The sequence below is a fragment of the Pistacia vera genome, unplaced genomic scaffold (genome assembly GCF_008641045.1).
Source record: "Pistacia vera cultivar Batoury unplaced genomic scaffold, PisVer_v2 Contig581, whole genome shotgun sequence".
NCBI classification, from domain to species: domain Eukaryota; kingdom Viridiplantae; phylum Streptophyta; class Magnoliopsida; order Sapindales; family Anacardiaceae; genus Pistacia; species Pistacia vera.
In genome coordinates, this window is record NW_022196425.1 from 162,199 (window position 1) to 179,286 (window position 17,088).

General features: G+C 33.1%; 1 protein-coding gene across 1 annotated transcript; it reads left to right on the top strand.

Moving 5' to 3' along the window:
• The first annotated feature begins 4,988 nt into the window (after positions 1-4,988).
• Positions 4,989-8,782, top strand: LOC116109503 (ankyrin repeat-containing protein NPR4-like). Its single transcript, XM_031395718.1, has 6 exons — positions 4,989-5,056; positions 5,306-5,430; positions 5,630-6,106; positions 7,328-7,474; positions 7,585-8,027; positions 8,108-8,782. The coding sequence occupies exons 2-6, from the start codon at positions 5,319-5,321 to the stop codon at positions 8,723-8,725; spliced, it is 1,797 nt and encodes a 598-aa protein (XP_031251578.1). The 5' UTR covers positions 4,989-5,056; positions 5,306-5,318; the 3' UTR covers positions 8,726-8,782.
• The last annotated feature ends 8,306 nt before the right edge of the window (positions 8,783-17,088 follow it).

Below are 17,088 nucleotides of genomic sequence, written 5' to 3' on the forward strand. Positions count from 1 at the left end.
GTATATAAGCCTTTTGTTTAAAATGAAAATTTTATTAAAACGTGTAATCACGTGTTCAAGAGGAATTTTGATATCCAGTTTCGGCTAAAAATCTCAAAATAATAATAATATAAATAATAATAAAAATGGCAGCAGAAGTAAAAAATCAGATTATTTTTAATTAATTAAGCAAACGAGCAATCTTAAAATTGGAACCAAGTTAATTTCCATATCAATTAAGCAAAATACACACTCTAATATCGCTTTAGCTCAAAATTCAACAGAATTATTATGGCTTCAGCAATTGTTCGAAGAACTCAACGTTCATCACTCTTGCTGCTAATCCTGCTCTCCATGCTTGTTCAAAACTTATCGAAATTGAATTTAAGATTGGCGCCAGGTCAGCGGACCTAGCGTTTATATGTTAGGTTTCAAATATTAGCTAGGGTTAAAAACAGGTAAAGGTGCTTACTCTGTCATGACTCTGTTATGTGTTATAGAGCTGTATTTGATTCTTGATATAAAAGCTGAAAGAATCAAAGAATGAATAAGGTTTTCAGTTTCATTTTACATGTAGATAAACATTTTGTTTTGTTAATTAAATGACCAATTCACAGTATCCAGCAGGTTTAGATTAAGCAAAATCTGAATGGTTTTTGATAAAGAAAATTATCAGTGGCCATAACGGTGTATATTTATACAAAAAATACAAAAATGATTGAATTCGTACACTTTAATTGCAGTATTCTGTGATGTTTCAGCAGCAGAAAGAAAGAGGTTCGATAAATTAGTAGTATGCTGAAAGTAATGCTAAAACTTTGACCTGATTGTGTTTCTTGACAACAGTCACAAATCATTAGAACTTGACTGAAACAAAAACTAAAAAAATGGATTCTACCAAAATCCTCTTTGTCTCTTTTGACATAAAGAGCGGCATTTTTTATAAGTATTATGCAATGTGAGTATGTCTTCACAATCCGGTTGAGCAATAAAAACAAAAAAGAAAAAAATTCATGTATAGCTGTATAAGGATTCCTAGGATCAGTTAGAGAATTCTGAAAAGGATAAATTTTCCAGGAAAACAAACAGAAAATTGCAGCAAGTTGAAGAGCAGAGAAAGTTCTGGAATGAGCAAAAGTTTTGTTGAATATTAATTCTTTTTCCAACACAATGACCTGATTACAACACTGCTTATATACTAATTCAAGTGCACGTTGGCTATCCGTGTGACTCTTTACAATTTCAGCAAAGTAACACCATTGATTCAAAAGGAAAAACAAAATTAAACCATTTCAGCCGTTGATTTGAAGACTGCAGCTTGAAGTTCTGCAGAAAAATAATACACAGCCCAGCAACTTCGATCTTAAAACGGCAGCTTCTGTGGTGGAAATCCATTGACTTGCTACAGAAAGAGATCTCAGCCCTTCAACAATCATACAACAAACACAAAATGAAGATCTCCGGACCGTAGGATCTGTGTTTTTTCTAAGTAGGAACAGTAGGAAGAAGATGCAAAACCCCAAAAGCCTGTAGCTTGATCTGCCTTGTTAAATTTTCACACTCATTGTGTAAAGAAAACGGTGCCGTTGGGCTTATGAGAAATTGAGAATTAACAGTTTAACACCCATGTGACAGAATTTGACCTTGTGCTGTTATTAGGACCGTTGCTCAGCGCAGAATTTTAAATTCTTTAACTTGCCGTACAAATTATTTGGTTATGTAGTCGATTAAAATTAAACCTTCACCTAATTATCTTATACCATATAATATTATATAAAAGATATTATATGTATAATATTATTCTATTATCGTTATATATCTAAGTGCTTGCCACAAGTAAGAAACTAATGAATGAGTAACAGAAAGAGGAAATCAGTATAACGGTAACAGGCCATTATCTGGAAGTGATTTTGCTATATTGGACTGCAGCTGACATGGTTGCCAATGGATATAATAAGTCAGATTGTTCTTTCTTCCATGGCCAACGCATGGTAACAGTCTTTGCCTTTTCAAGTCCCAAGGTTGGAAACTCAGACTTTGTGAATTTGTTCAATGAATTCAGCAATCTTCATCTCTTGCACATTAGACATCATCTTGACATTGTTCTTAATCTTCCAAATTTTAAAGCAGCACCTCAAGGTGCTCCCCTTGTGGCAAATTTTGCCGCTGACGGTACTGTCATTCTTAATGATGAGGTTGATGAGTCAAATATGGTAATGGAACGACTTGGAAATGGCAATTACAAGTTGCATCGGCGAACTCCTCAAGTCAGACTGCCTAATAATCCTGGGAAAACTATAATTAATTATTATTAAATAAGTTTAATGCCAACAGTTTGCAGAAAGACTAACAATAAGTTGTGAGAATAAGCTCCTCCTCTCATGGAGAAGTTAGAGCTTTGTTTACTGTAAATCGTGTCATTGGTTTGCTTTGGCCTGAGTCATGATTGCATATATATCGCTGTTTGTGTCCGATTATATATCAATAAAAATGCCACCTATTAAAAATTATAGGTATGCCTTTTCTTCAAAAAGAAAATTTTATTTAATACGTTTTTAAGAGCATTTGTACAAAGGATTAGTCTGGTAGTCAAGAACGTTTACTTACTTAATTAATTCTTTGGTTTTAAACCACTTGAGTTCACTTATCACATTTATAGTTTACTTAGAACATGAAACTTATAAGGCGTTTAATGGGTCTCAATGATCAGTAAAGGTGCGTATAAACTGATCCAAACACTCTGTTATCAAAAAAAAAAAAAAAAAGTTGATATCTAATTTCGGCCAAAAACAAATTATTTTATTTGGCAACAGAACTAAAAGAAATCAGGTTATTTTAGTTATATAGAAAATTTGAAAAATAAAAATAAAATTTGTTTCTGCACTTATAACAGAAATCAAACCAGACAATTTCTATGTTAATTAAGCAAAAAATCAATCTTAGTAAGTTAAAACCAAGGTGATTTCCATATCAATTAAGCAACAAACACACACTAAAATTGCCACTGCCACAGAAAAAAAAGCATTATATGGGAAAAGCAAGTCAATGCAAGTCTTTATATAAGTATAAGCGGGAGTCCAGCCACCGCAATAATCCTGAAAAAACAATTCAAGTCAAGTCAATGCATGGCGTGCAATTGTTTTAGCAAGAGCTGTGGACCCTAAACAAATCCCATCCCTCCTTTAAATTCCTGATACCAAATTCTTTATCAGAGTTATTGGTAATCTTACGTTCAACACTATCTGTAACTTTATGACCCTTCCGGTTTCTAGCTTTATATAAATTTCTCAGCAAGATCCTGAAAGATCAGTCCCTTTAGTGGTGGAATTTTTGGAAAGTTCTTCAATACATCCATGTTTCAGGATTCATTCGTTTGACCAATAATAGTAGTAATATATATACATGCATGACTTATATAGAGAACATGGATGATATTCTCACAGATTCCTCTTTCTTGAATTATTGTTGGAAAAGAAAATTTGTGCAAAGCCGCCTCGACTTTATGCTAAAAAGAGAGATTCTACGAACTTCTCTGTCCTTATTACGTGCATTCCTTATAGAAATCCAGCGGAACCCACCTCAAAGTTTAGGAAAATTAAAAGAAAGTGGTGAGAATTTAGTATAGGGTCCATGCAATGTTTGTTATATGACCCTAAATTTATCTTTGTATGCTTCCCAGCTGTTATTTTATGTTTCTTAATGAATTAATTTCACAACCAGAAGGTATGCTTCCCAGCTGTGCGGAGTTATAAAAGTTGAATTTGGGATATTTTCGTGATTTAAGTTTTACTCTGTTAAAAAATCTTATGATATATGGGCATTTTAATATATTTATAGTTAAAATATATCCATTTGTAAACTTTACGTGTAACATCTTTTTTATTATTACATCATTTACCTATATTAATTAAATATTTATCAAGTATTATTTATATAAATTCATCCAATTACTTTATGTCATATCAATTTATATGAAAACTTTACAAAAAGAATTTGTACACTTGGCATCAGAGTAATATTTAATAGCCTCAATTAAATGTACTTTTTGTATACTATAATTTCAATATTGCTTTTGATTCTAATAAAATTCCAACCATAGCCCTCCACCCACTTTTTTACTTCTTTCTATTCTCTTTTAATGGATAAAGGTTACTATCTTTTCTTTTCGTTTCAAAATAAAATTCCTCAAGTAAAACCAAAACACAAAAAATTAATATGGTTTTGGGTTTTTGTACAGAAAAAAAGCATAGTGAGGGTAATTTTGGAATTAATGATATGGATTTACTTGAAATAAGAGTTAATTGGGGAATTGAGAAGATGCATATCATATCACTTTTAATATTATTTCTTTTTAAGTTATAATATCTTAGTATAATGATTTTCAATAAAACGACACATATAAACAAATTTTATATATGTTTTTATACAAAGTAATGTGACAGAAAATGAATTGAGGAATATATATGATGAGTTTGATTTTTTTTATTCACTTTTCTATTTATTTTTTACCGCACAACTTTATATATAAATCTTTGTATTATTTTTTTTATACATTTAGCATTATTAAATGATTTTTCTGTTTTGTAGTTTCAGGCTTTCAGCAAACCACTCTGATAATCAAACAACGGGTGAAATCAAATTTTTAAGTAATTTTGATGTTTAATTGAGTCTTTTATGTCCATTGATTTTGGTAGCTTGTTCTCCTATGCCACCGTAAAATAAAAAATATTCCTTTAGTGATAATCTTCCTATTTAAAGTCTAATTCTATAAGAATAAATAAATCCTAATGATTGTAGTGTTTCAGTGTACTATTGCTATAACCCTCTTTAGAAGTTGTGGAAGCCTTCCTGGCAGTTGCTTTCAAAGAATGTGATTTGTAATTAATTATAATATTCTTCCACTTAGTGGTCTTGCTAAGAAGAGCCGAATTCATTTTAAATCTATTTTCCATTGACCAAGAATTACTATATATACACTCACTCGGAAGATGCACTGCATTTTTAGAACTTAAAGAGATTACTTTTCTTAAGCATTCTTATCTCTCTTTGTGGTGACCAAACGTTAATACTTTGTCAGGTTAATGTTCAGTCCTTACTGTTATTAGTTTTGCTCAGATTATATCTACTTCTGTCACCAAGATCATACATATATGTTTCCATTTCCTTATTCAATTTTAAGGTTTCATCAACTTTCATTTGCGGACGATCGCATTTTATTTTATAAAACTTGGTGCTCAAAGACACTTCTTTCAGTAATTTATTATGTTTGATTAATTTAAACAAACGTACCACCATCATAAATTATGAAGCAATAACTTGTATTCAGGAGAGATCAACTAATGGCCACAAGGGATGCAAATTCAGTACCTCCTCCACAAGTACAAGATGCAGTAATAATTGATATCGATTCATCAGCAAAAGCTCTCTCACCTTCCCTGCTTCTACTAAAGAGTAAGCTATGATCTTTGAAGTGAATTTTCTTTTTCACTCTATTGACATGATGAGATTGCCAAATAGTACTACACATATTATTTTATTGTAAAATCTCTTCTCGTCAATAAAGTAAAATGATGATCAGACTATCCCATATAAATAGACGTCGATCAAGCCAAAGAATTAACCCTTTTCTTCTTGGTTTAAATACACACAGGAGAAAACAGAAGAAATTACCTCAACACATGTGTGTCTCTTCATAAGGCTGCGTTAAAAGGTGACTGGGGAACGGCTAAGCATATTTTTGGACAATATCCTGGATTTTTGTGTGCCAGTATAACAAAGGGAAAACAAACTGTTCTTCATATTGCAACAGCAGCAAGACAAACTAACTTTGTGGAGGCGTTGGTAAAACTGATAGACCCCGAAGACTTGAAGTTGCCAGACGAAAATGGGAACTCTGCGTTTTGTTTTGCTGCTGCAGTTGGAGCGATTCAAATTTCCAAGATAATGTTGATGGAAAATCCTCGTCTTCTAACAATCCGAGGCAGTGAAAATATGAGTCCACTCCACATAGCCGCTGTGTTTGCACAGAGAGACATGGCATCTTTTTTATACGGTGAAACTAAAGATATGTTGACAGAAAAGGATCGAATCGCTATATTTTTCACCTTTATCAATACTGGTTTCTGTGGTAAGTTTACATCCTAATGTTATTCCCTAATCAGCATGTTTGGAAGCATCACATCTTTGCTTATGATTTAATCTAATGTCACAAATAATTCAATAATTTATGTTATACCTACCTCATCTAAGATTTTTTCTTATATTATATATCATCTAGTATACATTATACATAAAAAATATTACAAGGTAGGGACATGTCACATCAATTTCTTTTAAGTGGGATTTTGTTTGGAATGAATTGGAACATAAATAAGCTTGTACCTTAGGATTACTTGAAATATGATATTCTGATATCCTATTCTAAGTAGGATATGATATGATTAAATCAAACAATATAAGATTTTGAGAATATGTTTGGTACATTATTGAAAAACATTTTCTGAAAATATTTAGATTATTTTTTAACCCCTTATATTTGTTAATTTAGCTAAACATCCCCCGAATAAATGTTTATAAATTAACAAAAACACGTCACCCACCCAAACAACTATTGGCAGCTGGCCACCACCATTGACCGGTGGCTGACAGTCATCAAAATAGCACATGACCGGTTGGATCTGGTAAATCATGCACTGATGTGGTCTTTTTCTGCCAAATCCACCATGTATCTAGCTTAAAACGGCCAAATCTATTGTCAGAATCTAGTTGTCATCAATGGCCAAAATCTGACTGTCAACGATAACTAAGATATGATCATTGTTAACGGCCAGATAAAGCCAAATCTGACTATCCACGACTAGATCTGTGGTCATAGACCTGACTAAAAATGGTCAGATTGACACACGATTGATCAGATCTGACCGATTGTGTGTGGTTCTGGCGTCAACCTTGGTAGCTATGGCCAGCGGTGGAAACGGCTGGTAGCCGACAGTGGTTGCTAGCGGGCGACAATGGCTTAGATGGGTGGGGGTGTTTTTATTAATTTATAAACTTTTATTGTGAAAATTAATTGTTAAATGCTTTGAATTGAATAGAATATGATTGAATTTTGAATTGAATAGTTAATATTAAAACAAACATGTTTTTCATTGTTTAGGATAGAAAAAGATAACGGTAATGCATTAATATTTAAAATTAATCTGTGTCAAATTATGAGAATACAAAGGAAAAATATTCATCAAATATTTAATTTCATCTGAATAAATTGATATATATTCATGCTGAACTAAATTAAATCAAGAATTTTGTGTATGGTTTAACTAAAAGATATTGGTTGAATGTTGTTCAGATCTGGCGTTGGAATTGCTAAAGGATCATCCAGAACTTGCTGTGGCTCGTGACAAGAATTCTGAAACAGCTTTGCATGTTTTGGCTCGAATGCCCTCCACTATTGCCGGCAGAAATCCAGGAATCTTGAAGGGGCTTCTCACTTCGTGTTAGTTACTTCTTAATATATTGATAGATGAGATTATATATAAAGTTATTCTTGTCCTTGTTATTATTACATTAATATAAATAATTACACAACTTGCTTCTTACTTTTAGTACCAGGATTGAAGTTCATGACTCATAAGGACTTGATGTCAACCCAAGCTCTTCAACTTGTCAGATGTCTTTGGGAAGAAATATTAAAACGAGACGAGTTGGAGCTTACGGCACTAATCGGAACACCTTCACAATTGTTGTTTGAGGCAGCTAGATTGGGGAACTTCGAATTCTTGGCAGAGCTCATTTGCTGTTATCCTGATGTGGTTTATGAATTGGATGACAATAATCACAGCATATTTCACATTGCTATTTTGCACCGTCATGCCACTATATTCAATCTAATATATGAGACAGCCTTTACAAAGGAATTGATGGGGACCTTTGAAGATAATAAGCAGAATAACATATTGCATTTGGTTGCAAAATATCCAGATTCGAATCGAGTTAGTATCGTATCTGGAGCAGCTCTACAAATGCAACGAGAATTGTTATGGTTTAAGGTATTCTTCCATAGTTCAAAATTATTCTTCAGTTTCAATTATAATACTTCTTGCATTAACATTTTTGTTAATGGTGGTAGGAGATTGAAAAGATGGTTCAACCCTCGTTTAGAGAAAAGAAAAATTCAGAAGGTAGTACACCACAAGAGATTTTCGCCAAAGAGCATAAAGATTTATTAAAAAATGGAGAGCTGTGGATGAAGAAGACAGCTGAATCTTGTATGCTTGTCGCAACACTCATTGCCACTATGATGTTTGCAGCAGCCTTCAGTGTACCGGGTGGTAACGATAATAACAGGGGGACGCCAATTCATCTAAGAGAGACTTTGTTTCAGGTTTTCGCTTTGTCAGATGCAATCGCTTTATCCTCCTCAACTATCTCCATTCTGATGTTTTTATTTATCCTTACATCGCGTTATACAGAAGACGATTTTCTCAAGTCGTTACCGTTTAAGCTGATGGTAGGACTCTCGACGCTCTTTTTATCTATAATTGCCATGATGGTGGCTTTTAGCGCAACCTTCTTCTTAGCTTATCATGATAGATTAAACTGTTTCACCATGCTTACTGCTATACTTGCATTTGTACCGGTTAGTCTCTTTGTTATGCTGCAATATCCCCTTCTAAGAGACATAGTTTGTTCAACATACCGGTCTAAGTTTCTGTTTAAGCCATTATGCTATGATAATTTGCTGTAATAGTATATATATTTGTATTATGTTGTATAATCTGAAATAAAAACTTTTCAATTCAACTATGTGTCCTAATTGTTGGTCTTAGTTACTTCTTTCGACTTTCCAGTGTTGAATAAGGTCAACTTGAGACCTCATTGTACTTATAATAAAGAACATTATGCATATTGATACTTAAAACTTCTTTTAATAATTACTTAAAGATGAGATTTTTTATATAGTAATTGGGAGTAGGGATGACCATGAGTCCCCCATCATTTTTATCTGTACCCACAGTAAAGGATAAACAAATTTCTGCCGAAGCTGATTGGCCACGTGGGTATTTGTTTAGTTGTTGGTTTGGGGTACTATTGGCTGGTGATTTCGGGTTGTGGCTTGGGCAACTGATCCTTCTTGTTTGTTAGTTGCTGGATGTTTTACCGGTTCTTTGTTAGTTTATAGGCTCTTTGCCAGTTTTCTGGGGGGACAAGAAGCCAGAGCCTTGTTTTTGGTGTGGCTTTTGCAGGCTGCTTATAAACAATAAAGGCTACTTTTTTCTGAGTTTCCTTTGTTCTGGGCTGAGTGTCCTTTGGCTTCTTTTAGCCTTTTGTATAACCTTGTCCCTTGGATAGGTCCAAGGTCGTGCGTCTAAAATAGTGTTCCCTTTTTTAGGCTGTTATTATTTATTCCTTTTTATTACAATTATTGGGTTTGTCCAAAATAATAATAATAATAAAGGATAAATAGATTAACATATATCACTCATCTTCTTACAGTGTTTTTTTTTTTTTTTTTTTCATAGATATAAAATCATAACTTACAAGAAATTAAATCAAAGAGTTTTTATATTAAACACCTTTTCACTTCCCAATAACTCTATATAATTTTACTAAAATTTGTGTCTAACCCATGCAATCTCATACTTAAATGGAAAGATTAAAAAAAATTGATTTAAAATTTCAACTCACTGGGGGGAAAGAGACCTAAATACATAATCTATTGGTGTATTTAAAATTCTCTATAACTTTAACCATTGCCTCTCTTACTAAAATACTATATTGGAGAAGAATATTTTTCATTAATGAGAAAATTGAGGTTCTAAAATTTTTTAAGATTAAGTAAAGCTAAAAGAATTCGGTGTTTAATGGAAACAAGAGGATAATTACATATCGTTATTAATATTATGTTCAATTCAAATTTTATCCTTATTTCAAAAACAGATGTAAGCTAATGAGATAACCCTTCCCTATCCTAAATCTAGTTATGGCAATGGGCCGGGCCGGGATTGGGTACCCCTTGGCCCAAGCCCAAGCTCGACCTAATGACAAAGGCCCAAGCCTGGGTTGGGCCCGTCACGGGTATGATAGGTAAAGCCCAAACCCGGTTCGATGGGCTTTTTGTAATCTCAGGCCCAGCCCAAGCCCGCCCATTTTTATAATGTGAATTTTTAAATATTAATAAATTTCATTTTTTTATATTTTTAATTCTAAAAACATTTTTTAAATATTAATTTATTTTTTAACACTCACCAAATATATAAATAACATTCCACAAAATCTATCCATTCATCCATGTAGGGTTTGAGAAAAATGAGTACATATGTAGGATAATTGTGATTAAATATATAGTATAAAAGTAATTTAGCATAATTAATACTAAAATTTTCGGGCCGGACCAAGCCTGAAGACATACCGAGGTTTGGCCTGTACTCAAGGTAGGGCCTTCAAATCAGGCCCAGGCCCAAGCTTAAGCCCGCGAACATCGGGCTAAGCCTGACCTTTTAGGGTCAGGCCGGGTACCCAGAAATATCGGACACATTGCCATCTTTACCTAAATCCATCAACCATCATGGTCTATTTTAATCCATAGGGCTTCATGTAGCCCAATTTTATTTTCTGGGTTACGTTTTCTATCTCTTTATACATGGTCCGCCTGGCCCAAGATGTTTGGGCTTTTTTAATTAAGTCTTGTCCCTCCAAAGGAGGCTCAACAGCCCGTAAAGATTTTAGCTCGGTTAGGGGAATTGTAAGTTTTGGAGATCTCATTCTCAGGTTCTTCCAGCACTTTGATCATTCGAGCGAGCTTCAAGGTTTTATGAAGCCTTAACCTCATACTTTTATCTATGAAAACACTGAGGATTCAACTGGAGTGGTAAAGCAATTTAATCCTGATTAACTCCAACGGAAACGTATAGATCAATTTCCTCTTATCGGGCTTTGCTTCTCTCTGAGAGTCCATGTCTAGTCATGTTGCAACATGTCACAATTAATTTGAATATAGATAATGGCAACAGTTCAATAGATATATAAATGGAATGGAACCTTACAAAATAACTGAAAATCGAAAATCAATTACTCTTCCTTAGATATCAGGTTCTTCCAGCACTTTGATTTCCTGTTTAGCTGGTTTTGCTTCTCTTTGAGAGTCCACGTCTGGTGATGTTGCAAAATGTCACAATTCATTTGAATATAGATAATGGCAGTGGTTCAATAGTTTTTTTTATTTATCCGGGGTGTCTAAGTACACATTTCAATTAATCCCCTGAGATCTTGAAATTATCGACCGGGTAAGAAGTATAGTGATTATCTCTATTAGCAACCAATGAAGAATTCAAATTCAAAATTTCTTGAGTAACATACCTAAGAGCTCTTATTGAACCATTCACTACCCAGAGATAGCTAACAATTCAATAGTTGTAGAAATGGAATGAAACCTTACAAAATAACTGCAAATCGAAAATCAATTACTCTTCCTTAGACCCCTTAACCATCAAATACTATATTAGGTTCCATGACTTTTGAAAACTATTACTGACACGCGTGTCGCCACTTTTGGCTGTTAAAATGGATGTTCACTGACTTTTGGCTACTACAACGACAAAAATATCCCAAAAAATCTGATGAAATTTCAGGCAGTCCAGGTCTATTTATTAACTCATCCTCATCCTCATCCTCATCGTCGTCCGTTTGGAAGAATTCTTTAAACTTGTCTCTTAAGGAATTTCTTAAGAGCCAAGTTTAAAGACTTCTTCTAAACCTTTAGCTGGCCGGTATATATATCATCAAAAGTCAGAGGTAGCTGTACCAATAAATCTGAGAATTTACCATTTATACAGAAAGCAAAACATCTTACAGATATAAATTGTAAATAGACATTGTCAACGCAAGCAAGTGGGGTTTGACTACAGGCAAAGTAGTTTATGTTCATTGATTAATGACCAAAGAGTAGCCATGGAGTTGACTTTGCAATTATTTTGGCTAAAGATGAGAGAGAACGCCGACAAAAGGAAATAGCAGGTGACGATCAGGTAGGGTCGAAGTAGGAAGAAGAAATCAAAAGCTTCCTTAATAAGTTTAATCCAAAAACTAATTACGGTCTATAGTCCAAGGCTTTCATATGGAAACTTACAATAAAATATCTCAGAAATGGTTTGAAATTAAATTATAGTTTGACAACTACTGCTAGTTGTAACTATCAGAGGCCCATCAGGTTTATATTAAACAAAATTTTCTTTATTATATTGTTCTTTTATTAATTATCAATTGTATCATTGCAATTGTTAATGTTAAGAATTCATGATATTTGAGAAGAGGATCTTGGTTTCTTCGTTAATGGAGCCAAGTGTTTGAGTTTCTTTTGATTATTTCATTTTAAAACTCAATAACAATATATTAGAATAAACGAAAACCGTGTTCTGTGTAGAATATTGGTCACGAAGTAATAAATTATGAACGATGCACATTTCTTGAGGCTTACATTTATACTTTGTGGTTCATATGTCATTATCTTAAGAGTAAATGACTTTTTTTCCCATCCAAGGTTCCTTAATGACACTTTCCCACCCAAAGTTAATATCCTCACTATCTAAAGTTGATTCTAACAGCGAAAATTCTCTTCGTCTTCATCATTCGAACCTTCGATCTCTTCTCTATAAAACCTTTCTATTTCAAACCTTGTTTCTCGTCAATTGTAGGTCATTCCAAAGTTTGAGTTTTCTGTTCTTATATGATTTCTGGCTAATTCTAGCATGAATATTCATCAGTCACCACTGTACAATTCACCGGCCTCCACTCTACAAAATCTCTCTCATCCTGTCTCCATAACTTGTCAAACTCGTACGAATGTCAGTATATTTTAGGTATTAACAAAATATAAACTTGGGTAAAAAGTAGCATTTTGAAACTTTTGGGATGCAAAAGTAATAAGGAAAACCTTGGGTTGAAAAACTCGTTTAATCTTATCTTAATTAGCTAAACATTCCTACGCCTTCATATAATCTTAGATAAGAATTACGTTCTTTATATCTTTTAATAAACTACTTACTGGCTACACGTAAATTTCAACTCTTAGAATAAGTCTTCCATGGACTGGCCAATTGAACATTCGGGAAAGCCAGCTGTAGAATTTCTCTATCATACATTGCGATAACAGGTTTGAAAAGATAAGATGAATCCCCAGGTGTAAACACTTGTTAGAAGCATTATTTTAAATTTTAATGTAAACAGATAAAAAAAGATAGAAATTAAATATATGAAAATTAATGTCTCAGCAAGCAATAATCGGTGGAGAGAAATAGTACTCTAGGCCAATGTATCACACATGAAGAAATTAAATTATAGTTGGAGATTAAAATAAGCCCAATTCCAGACTTATACATCCAAAGATTTATAGAATCAAGTAAAAGAGAAGAGAGATCTCCACTATATATATGACAAAATCTATTCTAGGCTTTGACTTAGAGATACAAACACTGTTTTATTTCATAATAAACTGATGAAAGGATATAACAGGGTATATAAACTACCCTTATTAGATTTACATATGGTGCAATTGATTGAAGATGCAAAAGACCTATGATCAGTATCTCCAATTAATTGTTGTTTCGGGGCTGAAACAGTTGGTGAAAGATCCTCAGGTGGTATCCTCTTTCTGATGAAACTCTTGATCCCTTACGAAACATAGTGAAGCGAGTAGTATCATTGCACCGTTTTAGAGTTTGAAAGATGAATCATCTCCTTGAGGACTCTTTTTATCTTGTGGTGGAGGCTCTTGAGGACGACCCATGAGAAATTACCTGGTAGTGAATACCCAGATTTATCTTCACTTTCGCCGCTCTTTGTCTGGCCGGAGCCTCCAGGCGAGGCGCTTTTGATTTCTTCCTGAACATCTCCTCTCGTCTCCGCCGTCACAATCTCGATGTCACTATAACTCTAGGCTTTTCCTTCTCCTTGTAATAGATATGAAACCCTTCTCCAGTACTTATATAGAAGATGAACCGACTTTCTTTCTTTCAAATGCATGGAATTTCAACCTATAGCATCCTCGTGTGAAAGCTGTGTGAGCAGTTGATGATATCTCTTATTTGAAATTAATGTACATATTTTTATAAACGAATCCATTTAAAATGGATTAAAAGGCAATTTTCCCAAAATTTTCATTATTCAGTACAAAATGGTAACTTAAGAAGTTGCTATAATATATCCAGCTTATATAAGCATACTATATTTAAGCATCCAAAGAGAGACAAAATTCATATACTTCTCGGTTTAATTTTATTTACAAAACTAAGACAAATCAATTATATAAATTTAACCTTGCTTTAAGAAATCAAAACTTAATGAAATATGATCAATTAATAATTTGTTGTTTACTCTAATTAGTTTCGCTCTTTCAGTATCTCTACCAATCGAAAATCTAATTAATGTGCGGTTTAGGTAAAGCTGAGATAAGAAAACGATTATATTTCTGCTAATATCCTGCTAACCAAAACTTTGCTGTTAAAAGGAAATAACAAAATTAGTATTTCAGACTCTATTATTTTTTAGATTTTTCTGAAACAATTATAGAGATTATTTATGACTCCAACAAGCATCAGCGAGGTAACGTTTTCCTTGACTACTGTTTTGTTGCGGTGATGTTATTTCTTTTCGGCTAAGAAAGATTTATCATCGCCAGTTGTCTTATTCTTATATTTAATCCATTATTTTCTTTTTTTTTTAAAAAAAAAAAATGAGATTCCATTTCAAATTTTTGACTCTTTAGTTTACCAAATATAATAAATTTATACGATAATATTGTTATAATGTTGGACCTATCATCTGTCAACTGTTTGACCCATGTTTTAAGGAGAGTATATATATTTTCATCTTATAAATGGACATAGAAATATATAATAAAATAAATTTCAGGAAACAATTACCATAATACTGTCCACAAAGCTGTCATTCAAAAACCTGTAGCAGTTGGTCAAACTCAAACTTTGAAAATAATGGTTAATTTGTGCGGAAATTTCTTAGATATGTTTTACCTGTCTAATTGTAATTATTATCAACATACATTTCTAATAAATTATTTACACATCTATTCATTATTTTGTTACATGATGTAATAATCAAATCAAAACAGGCTGTATTGAATATGGCATATGACTCGTGGCCAATAGTAGTCAAAGAGAATTAATCAACGACAGGCCGCTAATGCATGCAATAATCAAATCAAAACAAATCAATCAAAACAAAATGATGGACAACTGAAGAGTTTAGTGGTGACAAGGATTGGTGGGTCTCTTGCAACCTCTGAACAAAAATCTAGGGGAACATAATTATGTGAAAGAGTTCAATCTATTTACGATATCATTACTGGCGGAACCTCCAAAATTAATTTACTTCCGCAAAGCGAATGCTGGTGCTGGGTCAAATTTGGGGTTCAAGCTCCTATTACTTCTCTTGTTCACACAAAGCTGGCAGTTGACAGTCAATTTCGTGGTTGAAGAACTTGAAAATGACAATTTCAAAATTATAAACGTATTTCATTTAGCAGAAAAAAATTAAAAAGAAAATTAAAATAATTTCATTTGTAAAAAAAAAAATTATATATATATATACTTAACAGTGTTAGTCTATCCATTCCGATTTTGATACAAGGAAAACAACTAAAATAGAACAAAAACACTACAAAATAAAAAATAAAAAAACAAAATATGAGGACTAAATTAGGTGGCCAAATATTATTCATAGATTTTGTGTCTTTTTATAACGAGATTTTGTTTCTTAATTCATTTCTTTTTTCCTTTTATGAAAGCATTAACTCCCTTTAAGTTGAGAGTTACGAAATAATGATCTACTGATTTTATATTAGAGATTATCAAGTTGACTTTGGAGCAATAGGGAACCGTGTGGGAATTTCTTAGATAAGTTTCGTTTACCGCTATAAATTAGAGTAAAAGACTTTTTCCCACCCAAGAAGATTATGTTTATAAAACTGTAGTATGAAAACAGGAAATTTGACTCAAATTTTCAATTGTTAAATGGTTTACATCATCATAGTTTGGTCAAAATTAAGCCTACTATTACCCTATTTGCTTACCTGATCCCAACAACAAGCATCGGGTGACTATTGGTAAATTGACTCCTCTCATCTCCTTAATTAGTTGGTTTATCTTATTAGCTATTGATTTGATGCAACCCAATTATTTAGAAATTTTTAATTAGTATTAAAATAATTACATTAAAAGGTAATATTATTTTTACTTGGGTTGGGGTTTGGTTGGGCCTAGTAGGCTTAGAAGGATATGTTACAGATCTTGATACCGTGGGCTACGCTGCTCGAGACAGAACTTTTTACATAATCCAGTCTCAACTATGCCCAAGCTTCCAAGATCATCAAAAGGAAATTTAATTAATCACACTAGAAAAAAAAAAATATATATATATCTTTTTCATATCAAGTTTTAATTTCTGTTGAAAATAAGTTAAAGAAGGCAAGTATAAGACATCAATTTTTGAAAAAATTTATTTGCTTTTGATTAATAGAAAACTATCAGTAATTTCAAGGAAAAAGCTTGCCATTAAAGAGGAGATGAAACCTTTACAAAAGGAAGGTGTAGCCTATTTTAGTTGAAGTCTTTTTTCTCCAATGGTTAATTAAGCATGCTTTCTCCAATAGTTTTTTCAGTTTAGATTTGTCACTCTCTTTACAAAGTTAGTACACGTGATGTGTATTTTAAAACTGGATCGGCCTAGCTGGTTCAGGGGGCTGTTGCTAGTGATTGGTGAGGCAAATGGGGGTGGGCTGGGGTGAGATGGGTTTTGGTAAGGAGGTTGAGGGGAGTGTTTTTGTGGTGACAGAGAGTGTTGTTGACGTCGAAAACAAGCCCTATTTAGCCTAGGTTGTTGAAGCTAATGATCTGCATGCATTTGGGATGTTTTTGTAGGATTTCAAACCTGTAGGGACTTATGTAATTATTATGGGTGTTTTTACTAGATTTTAAACTTTTGGGCACACTTACATCACTAGTTTGACCTATCGGTCAAATCAATTTAACCAGTCAACCTGGCAGGCGATCACTTTGTCAGGTTTCACCCTAAGCCAGGTTTTAAAACCTTGCACAT